This window comes from Teleopsis dalmanni, chromosome 1, assembly GCF_002237135.1.
Source record: "Teleopsis dalmanni isolate 2A chromosome 1, ASM223713v2, whole genome shotgun sequence".
Classification (NCBI taxonomy): Eukaryota; Metazoa; Arthropoda; class Insecta; order Diptera; family Diopsidae; genus Teleopsis; species Teleopsis dalmanni.
In genome coordinates this window covers 46,651,075-46,669,037 of record NC_051846.1, presented here as the reverse complement: position 1 = coordinate 46,669,037, position 17,963 = coordinate 46,651,075, and the positions used below count along the sequence as shown (strand labels likewise).

At 28.8% G+C, this 17,963-nt stretch overlaps 2 protein-coding genes across 2 annotated transcripts in view; one reads left to right on the top strand and one right to left on the bottom strand.

The window, feature by feature from the left end:
* Nucleotides 1-17,963, top strand: part of LOC119667792 (sodium- and chloride-dependent GABA transporter 1-like) — a 347,748-nt gene that overhangs the window by 206,765 nt on the left and 123,020 nt on the right. The window lies entirely within an intron of this gene.
* On the bottom strand, nucleotides 3,852-16,589 carry LOC119667791 (proline-rich extensin-like protein EPR1). The gene is made up of 3 exons (XM_038077109.1): nucleotides 16,342-16,589; nucleotides 7,068-7,139; nucleotides 3,852-7,004 (listed from the first exon to the last, which is right to left on the bottom strand). The coding sequence occupies exons 1-3, from the start codon at nucleotides 16,342-16,344 to the stop codon at nucleotides 4,134-4,136; spliced, it is 2,946 nt and encodes a 981-aa protein (XP_037933037.1). The 5' UTR covers nucleotides 16,345-16,589; the 3' UTR covers nucleotides 3,852-4,133.

Sequence of the window (17,963 nt, the reverse complement as noted above, 5' to 3'; positions counted from 1 at the left end):
TGTAAACTGATATCATTGAAAAATAATTCAATAAGAAAATATCGACTTATTTCAGTAATAGTTTAAAATACAATACTCTTCACACTCACGTTACAGAGTTAATTTATGACAAAGTAAATATGTATACCTAGATAGCTATAGGCTTATATACGTATACTAAACATCACCAATTACCACTGATCAGTAAACTTAATTATTATCATCTACCTTTTTTAAGACGTAAATGTACTTTTTGTTATAAACTGAAATCAACCCATCAAGAATCACTTATAACCAGCATAGGTAGACTATATAATAGTATAATTTTAGTACATGTTTTCACAGACACAATCCGTAAGATTATTAAGAAATATTAAGTACGCCAATCTAAATGACCTTAATTATCATTTTGTGACTTTGAATAATGTATGTCACAATTCAATGATATTTGGCAATTATTCAGATTACCAAAAGAATGCTATGTATCAAGTCAAATTTATTCCACGTCTACTGTATTTGCCTGATTTCACCTTCAACGAATACTGACTTATTGTAGATCTTAAAAATTATTCCAGAAAGAAATCCAAGCAAGAAGATTTTACTTCAATAACAAAGTAACATCCGAAACAAACAATTACTTTAAGGCCATAAAGGCCTTAGCAAGAAAGCAAGAAAGGTCAACTTGAATTTTTATTTATTTATTCTAAATTAAAGTATTTTTTTTTGTACGTATATATTGTAAGACATAATTATATAAAATGTTTCCTTTTAAAATACATTAAACTTAAAAAGTTATTCCAAAGTACCAAAATTCAACCCTTGGTACTTGCAGTCTCAACTTGAAACAGCTGTATGGTCAGCCAAAAATACAATTAATTAATAAATAATAATAAAAAATTTGGTGTTGTGATTTACTACTGCTCAAAATACCTCTCTATTAAAACAATAGTTTCTATTAAGAAACATGTTTTCTTTTGTCATAATTGACTTTAAAAATCAAAATTAAAAGGTTATTCCTTGGTCCAACAAAATAAATAAATTATATAGGTATACTATATAAATGCTTATATGATGGATCCAATAATCCTTCAAAAGAACTTGATATAATAAAACACTTCATATTTTATGTTTTTAAAATTATACACAAGAAAGAAAGGTTCTTGAAAGGAATATTCAAACATTATAAACATTATAAAAAATCAACTCTAAATCTCCTACCCTCTTGTGTTAGAAGACCGGTTTTTCTGGAAGTATTAAAAAAGAATCAAATTCCCTATCAATCAATTTTTGTATTTCTGTGAATGAAGTTTTACTGTAATATTTAAGTAAAGCACGTCATCAATATATAAACATGGATGTGTACCACTATTTTATATATATTTATATATTTAGGGGCCGCAAACACCATTAAATAAAAAAAAAAGAAATTATTATCTATTTTCCATTGTTTTCGTAAAACCGAAATTTAAAACAAATTATCTACTCAATTTTTCAACAAAATACCGCATAAAATTATTCTTTATTTATGAGTAATAATAACTTTCACAAATTTATGCATTCTGGTTCAATAGATAAATTTGACCAATTAAAAAAAATAGTGCATGATAGATGTTAAAATCTGTCATGAAAAATATGTTTACAGTATAAAAAGAGGATTTAATATGTTATATGCGAAATATGAATGAAATAATTTTGACAAAAATGATATTTCTACAACAACCTAAATTTTCCCAAAGATCCAACTTTGAGAGACTGCAATTTCCGAACTCAAAATAGGTAAAACATATTAGGCATTCACTATATTTAATGGATCAAGAATTGAAATATGATAAATTATGTTTTATAGACGAAGACCAAACTGTGAAACATTTACGGAATAGTGTGCTGCAGTGATACATAAACTGTAGAAACACTTTGTTGAGTCCATAATATCCGATGATTATTTAATACTCGATACAAACTCTACATATTATTGAGCAAATAAAACTGACAAAGACGCTTTAAGTCTAGAACTTTTCTTTTTAAATTCTTGATTCAATGTCCAACAAAAGAGGACTGAGGCAGTCTTAATTAGGAAATAGCCCACAATGGTTATTAAGGACTAAACAGTTTTTGTGATTGATTTTTTCGACACAGCATTTTGGTAAATTTTTTCGTTTCTTAGTTCAAGAAATAGAAGTATTTTTTTATATTTGATATCTTTTTAAATATAGCTGTGTGAGTTTTTCATTCCAGAAAGATTTTTTTTGTATGTAAAACCGAGTAATCATCACCAGACGTTACAAGAAAATATAATGTATGGAAAATTCGTTCAATAGAAGTACTTTTTTTATATTTGATATCTTTTTATATATAGCTGTGTGGGTTTTTCATTCCAGAAAGATTTTTTTCGTATCTAAAACCGAGTAATCATCACCAGACGTTACAAGAAAATATAATGTATGGAAAATTCGTTCAATAGAAATACTTTTTTTATATTTGATATCTTTTTATATATAGCTGTGTGGGTTTTTAATTCCAGAAAAATTTTTTTCGTTTCCAAAACCGAGTAATCATCACCAGACGTTACAAGAAAATATAATGTATAGAAAATTCTTTCAATATTTTTCAAATGTACCAAGAAAACACGCTGTATAAAAAATGTCTTTAGCCATTTTGTATATATTGTTTATATATGTATTAGAGATGTAAAAATATACACCATAAAACCCTTTTTTACTTAAATTATAAGTATATCAAAAGATCGGTATGAACTTACAACAATTATAAACGTGAAAAATAATCCGATAATTCTAAGACAAAAGCCATAATTAAACAATTTTCGCTGCTTTAAAAAATCGTATTTATAATTATTCAGTTTTTTATATTTATTAAAATCCTTCAAAAACATTTTTTTCGCTAATTGAACTATTTAGTATCTTTAAGTAAATTTGTATTTGTATTTTAAAAATACTTATAAATTCTTTTATTGTTTTATAAGTTAACCGTTTTGTAAGGACGAGAAAACTCCGCACGACTTCTGCTTCATTGCGAATTCAAAAATCGACTGAGATGAAAATTGGCTCGAATAATTAAACCGTTTTCTTCTTGAAAATAAATTTTCATAATTTTTCGCCTATTTAAATGATCAAAAAGAAAGTTGGCTAAACTGAATTCATACCAAAAAAATGTAATTTAATCAGCTACATAACAAAATCTAAAGCAGCAAACCATAATAGAAATTAAATGCTCATACGAGTACAAATTCATAATTAATCTCAATCAGGTAATTTAGTGTTTAAGTCTGTTTCATTGCCTTTTCTTGGCTTTTCTTGGCTTTTCTTGCCTGAAATTTGTTGATAAAATACGCCAAGCAGTCAAGTACTCGTGTAAACAAACTTGGGTGCACCTACCGTGAAAGACTGTTTAACACGCCTCGGCTTGGTACGCACTGAGGTGTAATTGCCAAGCGCCTCAGATCTGCCATCATCGGAGAATTGTGAAATCTGAAAACTCAGATTTGAATTTGCAGTTTATGAACTTCAAATGAACTCACATGGGCTTAATTACTTTCATGCATCTTCGGCAATTTTGTTGAGATACGAAAAATGAACCTTAATCAGTATTTAGTTAGGCAATGGTTGAAGTAAAAAAAAATTATTAAAAACAAAATCAATTAAAAGAAACACTCATTTAAAATTAATTTTTCTTTTATTCACAAAAACTAAAGTACAAAGTTTCGTTGGCAAGGATACAAAGGCACATTTTGTAAGAATTAATATTTTTAGTAACAAATCTAGAGCACAACAAAAGCGTTCAGTTTTCCTTAAAATATTGTAAATAAAACATTTAATTTCGTCTTATAAAAAAACAAAGATATACAGTAGAAAAGATACAAACGTGCTGTACAAAAATTCACGCGTTTGCTATCGACTTGCAGAGTAAAACTATGAGTAATTATAAGAATATTATTAATTAAAAAATATATAAACAAAACATGAATTCTTGCAATTGCAAAAAACAAAAATTTTTACAGTGTATTGACTAGATGTATCTAGCCCTAGACAAATAGATGGTACCATTTTGCTAGACTTAAAGGCAGTGATCATTATCACTAAACGCTGCTTCACAGTTGAAATATATGTGCAGCGTTACAGCAGTTTGACAAACAGAGCTTAGTACTCGAAGGGAATGCTAGGTACGGGGTAATTGTAACCAGGATGTTTGGTCGTTGGAGGAGGTGTTGGTGGTCTGGTTGGTGGACGAGTTGGTGGTGGAGTTGCTCTTGTTGGTGGTGGAGTCGCTCTGGTTGGTGGTCGGGTTGGTGGACGTGTAGTTGTTACTGGAGGTTGTGGTTTATTTGTTGGTGGCAAGTAAGTTGGTGGAGGACGTGTTGGTGGACGAGTTGGTGGACGGGTTGGTGGTTGAGTTGCTCTTGTAGTTGGTGGCAAATAAGTTGTTGGTGGACGGGTTGGTGGACGAGTTGGTGGACGAGTTGGTGGTTGAGTTGCTCTTGTAGTGGGAGGCAAATAAGTTGTTGGTGGACGTGTTGGTGGACGAGTTGGTGGTGGAGTTGCTCTTGTTGGTGGCCGGGTTGGTGGACGAGTTGTTGTTACTGGAGGTTGTGGTTTATTTGTTGGTGGCAAATAAGTTGGAGCTGGGGTACTTGTAGCACGTGTTGGTGGTGGAGTTGGTGGACGGGTTGGTGGACGAGTTGGTGGTGGAGTTGGTGGACGTGTTGGTGGACGAGTTGGTGGTGGAGTAGCTCTAGTTGGTGGTGGAGTAGCTCTTGTTGGTGGACGGGTTGGTGGACGAGTTGTTGTTATTGGAGGTTGTGGTTTATTTGTTGGTGGCAAGTATGTTGGTGCTGGAGTTGTAGCACGTGTTGGTGGACGAGTTGGTGGACGGGTTGGTGGACGGGTTGGTGGCCGTGTTGGGGGTTGAGTCGCACGTGTAGTTGGGGGCAAATAAGTTGTTGGTGGACGGGTTGGTGGACGAGTTGGTGGTGGAGTTGCTCTTGTTGGTGGTGGAGTAGCCCTTGTTGGTGGACGAGTTGGTGGACGGGTTGTAGTTACTGGTGGTTGTGGTTTATTTGTTGGTGGCAAATAAGTTGGAGCTGGAGTACTTGATGGACGAGTTGGTGGTGGAGTTGGTGGACGGGTTGGTGGACGAGTTGGTGGTGGAGTTGCTCTTGTTGGTGGTGGAGTTGCTCTTGTTGGTGGACGGGTTGGTGGACGAGTTGTTGTTATTGGAGGTTGTGGTTTATTGGTTGGTGGTAAGTATGTTGGTGCTGGAGTTGTCGCACGTGTTGGTGGACGAGTTGGAGGACGGGTTGGTGGTCGTGTTGGTGGTTGAGTTGCACGTGTAGTTGGGGGCAAATAAGTTGTTGGTGGACGGGTTGGTGGACGAGTTGGTGGTCGTGTTGGTGGTTGAGTTGCACGTGTAGTTGGGGGCAAATATGTTGTTGGTGGACGGGTTGGTGGACGAGTTGGTGGACGAGTTGGTGGTGGAGTAGCTCTTGTTGGTGGACGGGTTGGTGGACGAGTTGTAGTTACTGGTGGTTGTGGTTTATTTGTTGGTGGCAAGTAAGTTGGTGCTGGAGTACTGGAAGGACGAGTTGGTGGTGGAGTTGCTCTTGTTGGTGGACGAGTTGGTGGACGTGTAGTTGTTACTGGTGGTTGTGGTTTATTTGTTGGTGGCAAGTAAGTTGGTGGAGGACGTGTTGGAGGACGAGTTGGTGGACGGGTTGGTGGTTGAGTTGCTCTTGTGGTTGGTGGCAAATAAGTTGTTGGTGGACGGGTTGGTGGACGAGTTGGTGGTTGAGTTGCTCTTGTAGTGGGAGGCAAATAAGTTGTTGGTGGACGTGTTGGTGGACGAGTTGGTGGTGGAGTTGCTCTTGTTGGTGGACGGGTTGGTGGACGAGTTGTTGTTACTGGAGGTTGTGGTTTATTTGTTGGTGGCAAATAAGTTGGAGCTGGGGTACTTGTAGCACGTGTTGGTGGTGGAGTTGGTGGACGGGTTGGTGGACGAGTTGGTGGTGGAGTTGGTGGACGTGTTGGTGGACGAGTTGGGGGTGGTGTTGCTCTTGTTGGTGGTGGAGTTGCTCTTGTTGGTGGACGGGTTGGTGGACGAGTAGTTGTCACTGGAGGTTGTGGTTTATTTGTTGGTGGTAAGTATGTTGGTGCTGGAGTAGTAGCACGTGTTGGTGGACGAGTTGGAGGGCGAGTTGGTGGACGGGTTGGTGGTCGTGTTGGTGGTTGAGTTGCACGTGTAGTTGGGGGCAAATAAGTTGTTGGTGGACGGGTTGGTGGACGAGTTGGTGGTGGTGTTGCTCTTGTTGGTGGTGGGGTAGCTCTTGTTGGTGGACGGGTTGGTGGACGTGTTGTTGTCACTGGTGGTTGTGGTTTATTTGTTGGTGGTAAATATGTTGGTGCTGGAGTTGTAGCACGTGTAGTTGGTGGACGTGTTGGTGGACGAGTCGTAATTGGTGGTTGAGGCTTATTTGTTACTCTGATTGTTGGCCTAGTAGTAGTTGGTAATTCGAATGGTGTTTTTGGTGTTGGATATTCATATCCTGTTGGTTTTGGTTTAGCTGTAGTTGTTACTACTCGGGTTGTTGGCCTTGCAGTTGTTGGGTATGTGATTGGAACTCGTGGAGTAGTGTATACGTAAGTCGTACGTTGTACAGGTGTAGTTGGTGGACGAGTTGGTGGACGAGTTGGAGGTGGAGTAGCTCTTGTTGGTGGACGAGTTGGTGGACGTGTAGTTGTTACTGGAGGTTGTGGTCTATTTGTTGGTGGCAAATAAGTTGATGGTGGACGAGTTGGTGGACGGGTTGGTGGTGGTGTAGCTCTTGTTGGTGGCCGAGTTGGTGGCCGTGTAGTTGTTACTGGAGGCTGGGGCTTATTCGTTGGTGGCAAATAAGTTGTGGGTGGACGAGTTGGTGGACGGGTTGGTGGGCGTGTTGGTGGCTGAGTTGTACGCACTGGTTCGGGGAATGGCACAATTGGCTTTGGATAATCATAACCATCAGCACGTTTTTGTCTCTGTAATAGTTTTTTTGTGTTTTAATAAAATGTTTTGATGTTAAGAATTCACAATCTTCTTACCACTAGATTATTTTCGCTTGCGTTGGAATAAATCCCCGCGACGCATAGCGCCAAAATCAAAAATGCGCTCCTCTGTAAAATATTAACAAGACAATATATGTTTGATTACATTATAATATAAGTGAATTAAATACATTTTTTTGCATATAAATATAAATTTTCATGTTATATGTTTTTTGATAAATTTGTTTTTTCAGTTTTACACTCATAAAATGAATTGCATTCTTTCATTATTAAATGTGCAATATATTTTAAAGGTTTTATTTTTCATTAAACTACTCAGTTTTTAATAAGTGTTGTTTGCAAATTAATACGTTCCAGTTTTTCATACTTAATTCTCGAAAATGTTTCCTTTTAAGTATTCAAGGTCTGCAATGCATCATATTTTGTTATTGATTTTAATATTCAAAGTATCATTATTCATTTATTTTATCCTTGACAGCTCGCCTACTGGTTTTATTTTGCAAGATCAGTAATGAATTTTTTTTCCAAAAAAAAAAACCACTGCAAGTTTAATATATATATTATTTACCGCCATTGAAAAAATAAGACAAAATATTCATAAAAAATGAATTTCAATTAAAATCACATTTACGTATAAATTGTGGGTCGATTAGCTTAAGTCTTGTGTTCATATGAACTCTTATTGCATTATCGCAGAAATTTTTTTAACAATAAATTTGCAACTAAAAGATGCGCAATGAGTTTTATTATAGATTGTATATTAGTAGCTACAGTGAAATTCGGTATTATGGATTTAGTAAAGTTTATTGTGAAGTCGATATTTAAATTAGACTAGAAAGAGTAGATTGCCACTCTACAATCTGCTGTTAGATTTAAAACTGCAATAAAATTTAGCATCCCATGAACTAAAACTATAAATGAATTCCGATGACACATAATACTAATAATTATTCATTATTTTTAATTTAATTCAAATATTTAATTAATGTCGTTAAAATAAATTTAACTTAAATTACTTTCTTCATCTTTATTTTTTGTACCTTATTTCTCATAACATAACAATAACATGAGCATTGAAGTTCCTTACGATTTTGAATATTATTTTTAAATCATTTAAAATAAAATAGAATTTACTAGGTAATAGTTTCATTAATACTAGAATGATTATTAGTATTGCCAACTCATAGTATTCTTTAGCTCGGCAGAAATGTATGCTTCGTAGATATGTAACCACACTAGTTTTCAGTTCGCAAGCAAAATGTTCCTGCTATGGATACTTGGCTTTACGTCAAATGCAGGTGACAACAGCCAAAAAGGAACCGTAATAGCAGTATTACGGGCATCCAGTATTACATCCAGTAATACATTTTCTCTATGAATGCCCGGCTATGGTGTCCAGAAGATATAGATTCTTAGAAAGATTCTTTTTTGATAGTATATATTACTCATTATTTATTATAAAAGTAATTAAAATAGTTTCGATTGAAATTATCTTGCTTCTGCTTTAGTCTAATTTGATGCATTTTTATTAATTTTAATAATTAATTTTAATAATTTTTTAATAATTTCTAATGCCAAAATTTTGCTCGTCATATCTCACTACCGATCATTGAATCTAAAGATCAATAATAAAATATTTTAGCTGTAGTGGTTGGCGCGCTTTACCTCTTCTCCTTTGTTAGACTTTATATAAATTTGTTTTTAATTGAAAATTGGAAGCAATTTTTAAAATATTGGTAATCAAGCATTGTTGAATTATGGCTTAAATATCTTATTAACAAAATTGTACATGAGAGCACATCTGCATGCGCACATTGGTACACTTGGTACGTGTATATCGGCGTTTAGCCCATTAAAGTTTGTAGATAAAATTATACAAAATGTATAAAGCATTCAACTTTGACAGCAGCTCTAGGTCATGGTGATCGTTAAATCTGTACACATTGTTAATAAAACTGAATGAAAATATATCTAGTTATATATATATATGTATATATAAACTATATAACACACAGATATATTTAAATTCGGTTTAACGTTTCTTTATGGCATTATTATTATTGTTTTTAAAGCTTCGCTCGGCTGTTGGTGCAATAAATTTTGGAATTTATATATGAAACCAAACAAATAATTAGCATTTTTAATTTTATTAATAATTTCATATTTAATTTTGTATTTGTTATCAGAAATATATAGCTATTATACATATTTCGTATTATTTTACATTTAATTTTTTTTTTATTTTAAAATTTTTTAATTGTTTGTAATAATTTGTTATTATTTTTTTTTTTTTATTTACTCTGAACAACTTGAAGGAGAGTGGGTCAAATGCTCTTAATTAATGTATTATCATTAATCAAAATTTATTAGCTTCCACATTAACTTCCTTAAAATAAAAAAATTAATTTAATTAAATAGGCTCAAGTACACATAGGAGTAAACTGAGTTCAAGTTTAAGTGAGAAATATATATAAAGATATAAATGTTTATAAAGTATTATCAAGAATTACATTTTTTGTTTGGTTAAAAGTAATATAAACGAAAAAAAACATTTTTAACGTATTGTTTGTAAGAGAGCTATTAGTAAATTTACTAACTACTAAAAAGAGTTATATAATATTTTTGATTTTTTTAGTTTTAAATATTATTTTAAAAAAAATAAAAATAGTTGAAAATAAAATAATCATTATTAAAAAAATACTAGTTTTTTAAATTTATATAAATAATATTTTTTGATTTATATTTCTAATTTATTCTAAACAGATAATAACTTTTTATATAAAATTGTTTAAAAATAAAGAATTGCAAATTAAAAAGCTGTCTAAAACTTCAAAAATAGTTCTTGTATCACAAATTCATTATAAATAAAAAAAAGGTTTATTTTAATTGCAGTTATAATAAAATCTAATCATTATAAAATAACGAGTAATTTCTTAAATATTAAATTTAAACACAAAAAAAACATATTTTAAATGCATTAAATGAAATATATGTTAAGAAAGATGTTAAGCATTTTATTATTAAAATATTTTATAAAAAAATTTAAACATTTTATTATTAATTTGTTATTTTATAATTAATTTTTTAGGAGCGTTATTAAAGTAGAATAATAAACTTTAATTATTAATTTTTTTTTTTCATTATGAAAAGTTTAAAAACGTTCAGAAAGTAACTTTGATTTTTAATGCACTTAAAAAATATTTTATATGCTTATAATTTTTAAAAATCCCATTTCAAATAAAATAAATTGTTAACTAAGATAGTTAAGTTAATTTAAAAAAAAACTTTTATTTATTAACAGGTTATACTATTTTTCTGATTTAAAATTATTTCAAATAATACTAGTTAAATATATCAACTTATTCATGTTGGATTAGTTTTTATATTCGAATATAACATAATATAAATTTTAAGAAAAATAAAAATAAGAATATGGAAATTTATGAATAATATTAATTAAATACTCAATAAAAAAAATATTTTATATGTTATTTTTAATTAAAATATATGTTCATTCTAACAAGCATAAAAAGCTATCAACTTAAAATTTCATTAATATTTAGTAAATGAAAATAATATTTAACATAAGAATCCATTTTTGATTATCGTTTTAACATTTTAAACTAAATTACTAAAACTAAAAAATTGAAACCTATTAACTAATAAGATTTTATAATTGATGAAATTTTAATTATCAGTTTTCTTAAAATTTAAAAAATTATTAATAATTTTAAATTTTAATAAGACTGTCTAAAAATATATTTTATAAATATTATACTTGCAAAAAATTATTTGTGTCATATATACATATATTTATATATAAATATATGTATAATATGCAATATATGCTCATTTGAAGAAAAATTAATTTTGAACTTGAAATGGATACCTATTAATTATATTGTTTATGTTTCTTGGATCAGGTCAAATTAAAAACAGCACATTGTACCAATAAATTTTTCCTTCATTTAAATATTAAAATTTCTTAATATCATTAAAAAACGAAGTACTTGAAATTTATTTACTTAAAAGGATAAATATTTATGTAATAAAACGAAATTGTGGTTTTAATTAATTAAATTTTTTCGTGCTTCACCACAGTTTCGGGTATTACCATCATTTGGTCTCCGAAAATGTGTTTTGGATTTAATTGTTCATATATAATAAATAGATTACAACTGGTAATAGTTTGAATTTGAACTCTGGCAAATAGATACTTCATTTTAAATTATATTTACTGTTAAGTATCCATTAAACTATGCAAATTTTCTTTACTTAATTTCGTACAAAATTTGATACTAGAAACTTCCAAAAAAAATTTTGTCTTCATCTCGAGTATCTAAATTATGCAAGAATCCGGATGTTTCTGAATTTATTATATATTATATACTTTTTGTATTTATGTTAATTTCTTTCGTTTTATACTGTCATATATGCCATTGAAAGATTTGCATAATTAAAAACCATATCAAAAATAGTTGTCTTCACCAAAATAGACCTGTTCCATTCTATTCAGATATAAAAAATAACCACTCGAAACTTTACATTAACTAAAGATTAATTAAAGTCATTAGCATTAATTTTACGTTTCAAACATAGAATAATAAAACTAAGAAAATATATTTTTATTAATTTTGTTAATTTTTTAATGTAGTCAGTCTTCAACGAGTTTTGGTCGGCATGTCTACAAGTTCATTAAATTTATGCTAATTAGTTTTTAATTTTTGATGTTCTTCTTTTTCATTATCATCTTGTGGTTTCGAAAGTGAAAGGATAACAGCAGTAACATTTTTTTATAAATTAATTTAAATTAATTGTTTTTTTTTTTTGAATCTAGTAAAAAAACTTTAATCGCTTATATAACTTTTATATAACTCTTAGTTAATACAATTTTTTAATTTATGCAGAATTTGAAAATAAACAGCGAAGAAAGTAAAATTTATTAGCTTAAAGGTCAAGTTTATTGGCTTTGATTTAAATAGAGGTGCTTAACCTTTACGGTTTACAATTTTTTGTGGTCAACGGGATGTGATGTAAGCAGATACTATCTTTGTAGACTAAGAAGAAAATGAAATCGAAATTTATAAATTTATTGAACTTGAATTTATATTCTAAAGTTGTTTTTATATCTGATAATTTTGAAATGATAAAGATTTGCTTTATTAATTTTATTACTTTAATTTTTATTACTTATAACATATGTAGGTTTGGAATAAATTATTTAAACTGTAATAAATATTGTGATTCTAATCTAGAGTAGGCGTGATATTCTAATCGTGATTTTTAAATTGAAATGGTACCATCTTGAATTAATATAGTAGTTCTCTGCAATAGTGAGTATTAACTGTACTGCCTTAGAATAATTGAGAAAAATTGAGATTGTATGATATCATGAAAGTCGTGACAAGATTTGATAATATAGCTATTGAAATGAACACTAGAAATTGAAGATAGTCACTTCAATTGAAGATTTAGTTACTTTCTAGTTTCTAGTTGAAAATATATGTAAGCGGCTTTACCAGTGATTACTACTCTCTATTCGTCATCAAGAATAGTTTAATAGTGTTTCAAGTTTAAAACCTCAAAACCGACTCATGACTTATGGTTTTCTGTTACTGTTTTGTCCAATTTAGATATCTTGAATAAATGAAATTAAGTAAACTTTTAGAGTACTACTCCGATATAAAATATATTAGTTCATATTTAATATTTGATAAATTTGAATTTGAAACTTGTTTTCTAGCTGTTTGAAACATAGGTTTTATCAAAAAATAATTTTTAATTAAATATATTAATTTATAAAATTTTGACCTCTATTTTACTGAATAAACCTTTTTTTCTTTTTGTAAAATAAATAAATATAATACATAAAAAGAGAATAATAAAACGAAATACAATTAATATATACCACTTATAAATGAATTTGATTATGAGATCTTATATTTTAAAACAGAAAAACTAAAAATCAGTTTAATTTGAAAGAAAAACAATTATTATACGAATGATTTTTTAATTAATTTATAAACAATCAAATTCAAATTAAACTTAATCATTATTTTATATTACTATTTTTTTATTTATTTTTTATTATTTTCTATTAAATTTTAATTTCTTTTTAAATCATTTCATTTTATTTTACTCCAGTTTATCTCATTTTGTTGTATTGTATTTTATTTTAATTTTATTTTATATTATTTTATTTTATTTTATTTTATTTTATTTTTTTTTATTGTATTTTATTTTATTTACTTTTATTTTATGTCTTTTGTACTTATTTTATTTTACTAATTGTGGTTTATTTTCTTAATTAATAATTAAACGACACAGTTATAAAAAAAATGATATTCTACTCTCAAAAATTTTATAATTTAAAAATTTGATTGTTAAGCGGAAATTATAAAAGGTGTTAAAAACAATATTACATAATTTTATTTATCCAATAAATAAAATTTATTAGAATTTTAAATGATTTTAAAATTCTTCTTTAAAATCTTTAAAATTTCAAACTTTTAAAGATCATGTTTACTATTTTCAAATTATTTAACTCTTTATAGTTAATCTTTTAAGCACTTTTACCGAAGTAACTTTACAATGCCAAATGAACAAAAATCAATTAAAATAATTTTAAAATCAATTATAAATGTTTTACTAAAAAACCTAACACAAATATTGCTTAATGAAATCTTAGTTTTTTATTTATATATTTTTTTATTTATTTATGTTTTTATAGGCGCATCTTTGGCAACCAATCAATTAATCTAATTAAGCTGCCATTCAAACCAGCATTTTCAGCCTCAATTCAACTGACCATTGAAATTTAAATCTCTTAATTGATTTTGTATTTTGTAAGTAGAAACACAAACATTTTAAAAATTTGTTATACCAAAATAAACACGAAAATATACATGTTGACACTATTAGCATTAATTAATATAATTCATAATTTAGTACTCCTAAAAATAGTAATAATTTTGATTAATGATAATATGGCTACTGCTTAATTAAGTTACATTGCTCATTAAAGGGCAAAGTGGCTACTTAAAAGTGTAACATACGACGAGTTTCTATGTTTAAATAGTTCAAGGACACGCTCAGTATTAACATTAGAATAAAATTGTTAATAACATTTAAAGGTCTGTAACATACAAAAGGTTAAATAATATTTTTTTTCAAATACTCATTTGTTCGAACATACAAAGAAAAGGTTTAAGGAGAAAATAATAATAACAAAATAGTTTGATGCTTCTGTTAAAAATTGATATGAAATATTATTAATTATATAGGTAATTAATTTACCTGAATTTTTATTTAAGGTTTTTGATTAACTAATCACTTAGCTCTACTTGAAAAGTTTAATATTCAGAACGTTCGCAGTCAGTGGACCTAGTACTATATGTGAAGTTTAGCCTCACTTCAAACAACCAAATTTTTTATCTATCCTTTATCTATCTTGAGAAAAATTATCCATGATAAAGTATCTATATCAAATGGAATATGAAAAATTTTAGTTTTCAGACATGAATAAATGAATTTAAAATAAAGAGACTGCAATATTAATGTGTAATATAAAAATATTATTATAATACATCAACTTAACACATACATCTGTCGACACATGTTTGTATAACAGAATCCATAGTATTTTAACGTTATGCCGAAATCATTCGCATAAATTTCAAAATTTACATTAGAAGAAATAGTTATTTTAAAAAATAAGTTGATTTTATTTCAAGATATATACAGCCTTCTTCAACAAGTCTCTGTATATGCTTTGAAGTAAACAAATAAATAAATTTTAATTGCATTCTAAATTGATATATTTTATATTTTAATAACTGGAATTTTATAATACGCTCCTAAAGCCAAGAACGACCATAAATTTCTTCGATGACGCCTAACAAGTTTGTTGCTTGAGTCTTTCGTTCAGCAATGACACCAGCCGCGTTAACATTTCTTTTCAACAATAATCGAACATTTTTAAAATATATGATATATATAATCAATTAAATAAACAAATAAATTATTATAATTATTAATTGCCTGTATGAACGCTATTAAATATAGTATTTTTTATATTCACAATTAATGCGTTAGCAGTATGCACATGCGTATGCATTAGAAGTTAAGGTACAAAAAATAATGAGCTGCAGACTTTAGCTATTGTAATTGCCTAAAAATGTCAATTAAATGTCAGACTTAATTTTATTTAAATAAATATATCTGCAGCTAAAGCAAAAAGAAAATTAAAATTTGCATTTGCAGCGAACAAGAATGAGTTTATGTATTTTTAATTGCAAGACATCATCGTCTGATGGCTGAGCTAGAATACATGGAATATGAACAATTTTTAATAACCCTCGGTCATTAATAAATTCAATTGCAGATGAATTATATTATAAATAAATGTATTTTATGCAAATATATTTGCTTTAGCAAGAGAAGTTAACAAATTGTTTTTTTATGCTAGATGCAAATTAGTTGCAATCGCTTCAGAAACTGAAACTGAACTCTTAATAATTTATATTAACACCATGGCATGAATATGTGTCAAGTAAATAATTGCATTAATTGAAACTATGTTAATGAAAGGTTAAGAAAGTGAAGCGCTGATATTATAAATCAAACTGCAGGCAACTGAGTCAAGGTCAGAAATTTAAGATCAAATATTTCATTAAGGATGTGATACGTTAGAACACTAGAAATGATTTTTTAACTAAAATATAGTTTTGAAAGTATCTTTAGTGATTTTTAATTTTATTAACATGCAATTAATTGTATGCAATTAATCCCTTTCGACATTGTCTTTGCTACTACTTAAGTAGATAATAGTTTCCTTCTTTTTATTTTGCTTTTAATTTGCACAACTTCATTGGCCATTTTTTTTACACAATCTGCAAAATTAGCATAAATCATGTTGATTGTCACTAGCAAATGTGCAAATATTACTAAATGTCAGCTAAGGTGACATTCTCTGCACAACGCAGCAACATCAACATCAACAGCGGCAGCAATAATTAACAAATATTAAAACAATTCTTAATTCACAGCATGGCACACTTAACACATATATCAAAAAATAAAAATTTTGTTAATATTTAAAAAAAAAATCATCATTAACTGCAATATTTTAATATCTTTTTTGTTGCAAATTAAATATTTTCGCAATTTGTCTTTAGATTTCATAAAATTTTTGTTATATTTGTTCTTTAGTTCCTTTTGCACTAATTCTTGCACAATTTCATTCACTCAAATTATATTTAATTTATATAAAAATTTTTATACATTTAAATTTTAATTAAGTTTTTATTACCATTTTGAGCACAATTAAACCACTAAATTGGGATTGTTGTACGCGTTTTTATATATATAAAAAATCCTTGCGTTTTGCGTGTATCCAATTATTTGGCAAATATTGTTAATCCTTTATTGCTAAACCGATTTTATGGGATCGTATCAGAATTCAATCTGCAATTGAATTTGATCGATTTGATTTGACCAAAAAAATTGTCAATAGAGCTGACAAGCTGAGGTATTAAACTCTGTTGGCTTCACTTCTAGGTCGAGTGTGGGATACCAACTAAACCATCAAAACCTATAGATTTTCTATATATACTCAGAGCAGATGTTCAAGCACGTTTTTGCTTGGGCGACAACTGGTAACACTCTGACCGATTGAAGATCGGTACGATCGAGAGCGCAATTCAGATGCTGCTGGCCAAGCAAGTTGTTTTAGTTAAAAAAAAAATTTTTTTTTTACTAAAAAAGCAACAAAATTTAGTTGTTTTTTTTTAGATATAAAATTTTCTTAAATATTTTTTTTTAATATATTTTTTGTTTTTTGGTTAATTTAGCATAGCCGCTTATTGTATATTTGTACTGTTGTAAGTTTATGTTAGCAACAAACAACCTCACAGAAGATGTTTTAGTTTGTTTGGAAAAAATTTATACAAAAACAAAAATGTTGTACGCAAGCATACGTTTAACCTGTTGGTGCTCTTCGCAGCTTTATTGTTTTTTTGGCAAACCTAAACAAAAAAAAAACTATCTCAATGATGACGTCTTCGTGTTAATAGCAATCAATTTTTTCTTTTCAATATATTTTTATTCTCAATTATCTCTTTTATTTTTTAATCTTTACTCGTTAAACTCGCTTTCGATATTACAAAGTCAGCAACGTCTTTGACCAGACGAGACTGGCCCTATCAGTACAGATATATTTACATACGTAGTTTCTTATTTGTTCACATATATACATATATCTACAACTGACTAAATAGTAATTTTATTTTTTTTTTTATATCAAATCGTTTGAAGTGTTGGCCTAGGTAGTGCTAAACATTTTGTCATGTGCCTCAGCACCAAATTGGCTACAATGAAGCCACACACTGCAATTAATAACGTAAAAACCTCTGCAACCTTTACATTATTTGACATGTGCGGCTGCCACTGCTAATATTTTTGTTTACTTAAGGCATTTCTGTGTTAATTGTGCTTAGATGGTTAACTTGTAAGTTTATTTAATGTTTTGTTTACAAGCCTGGAGCTGATCTACATTAATTTTCAACAGTAGAGCAATAGTCTTGGGAGAAAAAAAAAATTTACTTTTATATGTAGGTATAATCACATTTGAAATGATTGCATTAAATCCTAAATATTAGTTAATGTTGAAAAAAATTATTTGAATATAAATTGCTTGAAGCCTTCTATGTAGATTTAATAACATAAATTTAGTAAACACGCAATCGTTAACTACGCAAGACCTATAACTACATGCATTAAAATAATATTATTAATGTATTTTGAAAAATAAAAAGAAATCCTCAGCAACATATACTAAAACAATTAAATCTAACGAGTAAAATACCCTACTGAATTGAATTTATATCATTTATGAAGAAAATCCTTTCACTTTACTCACGCATGTACACAATG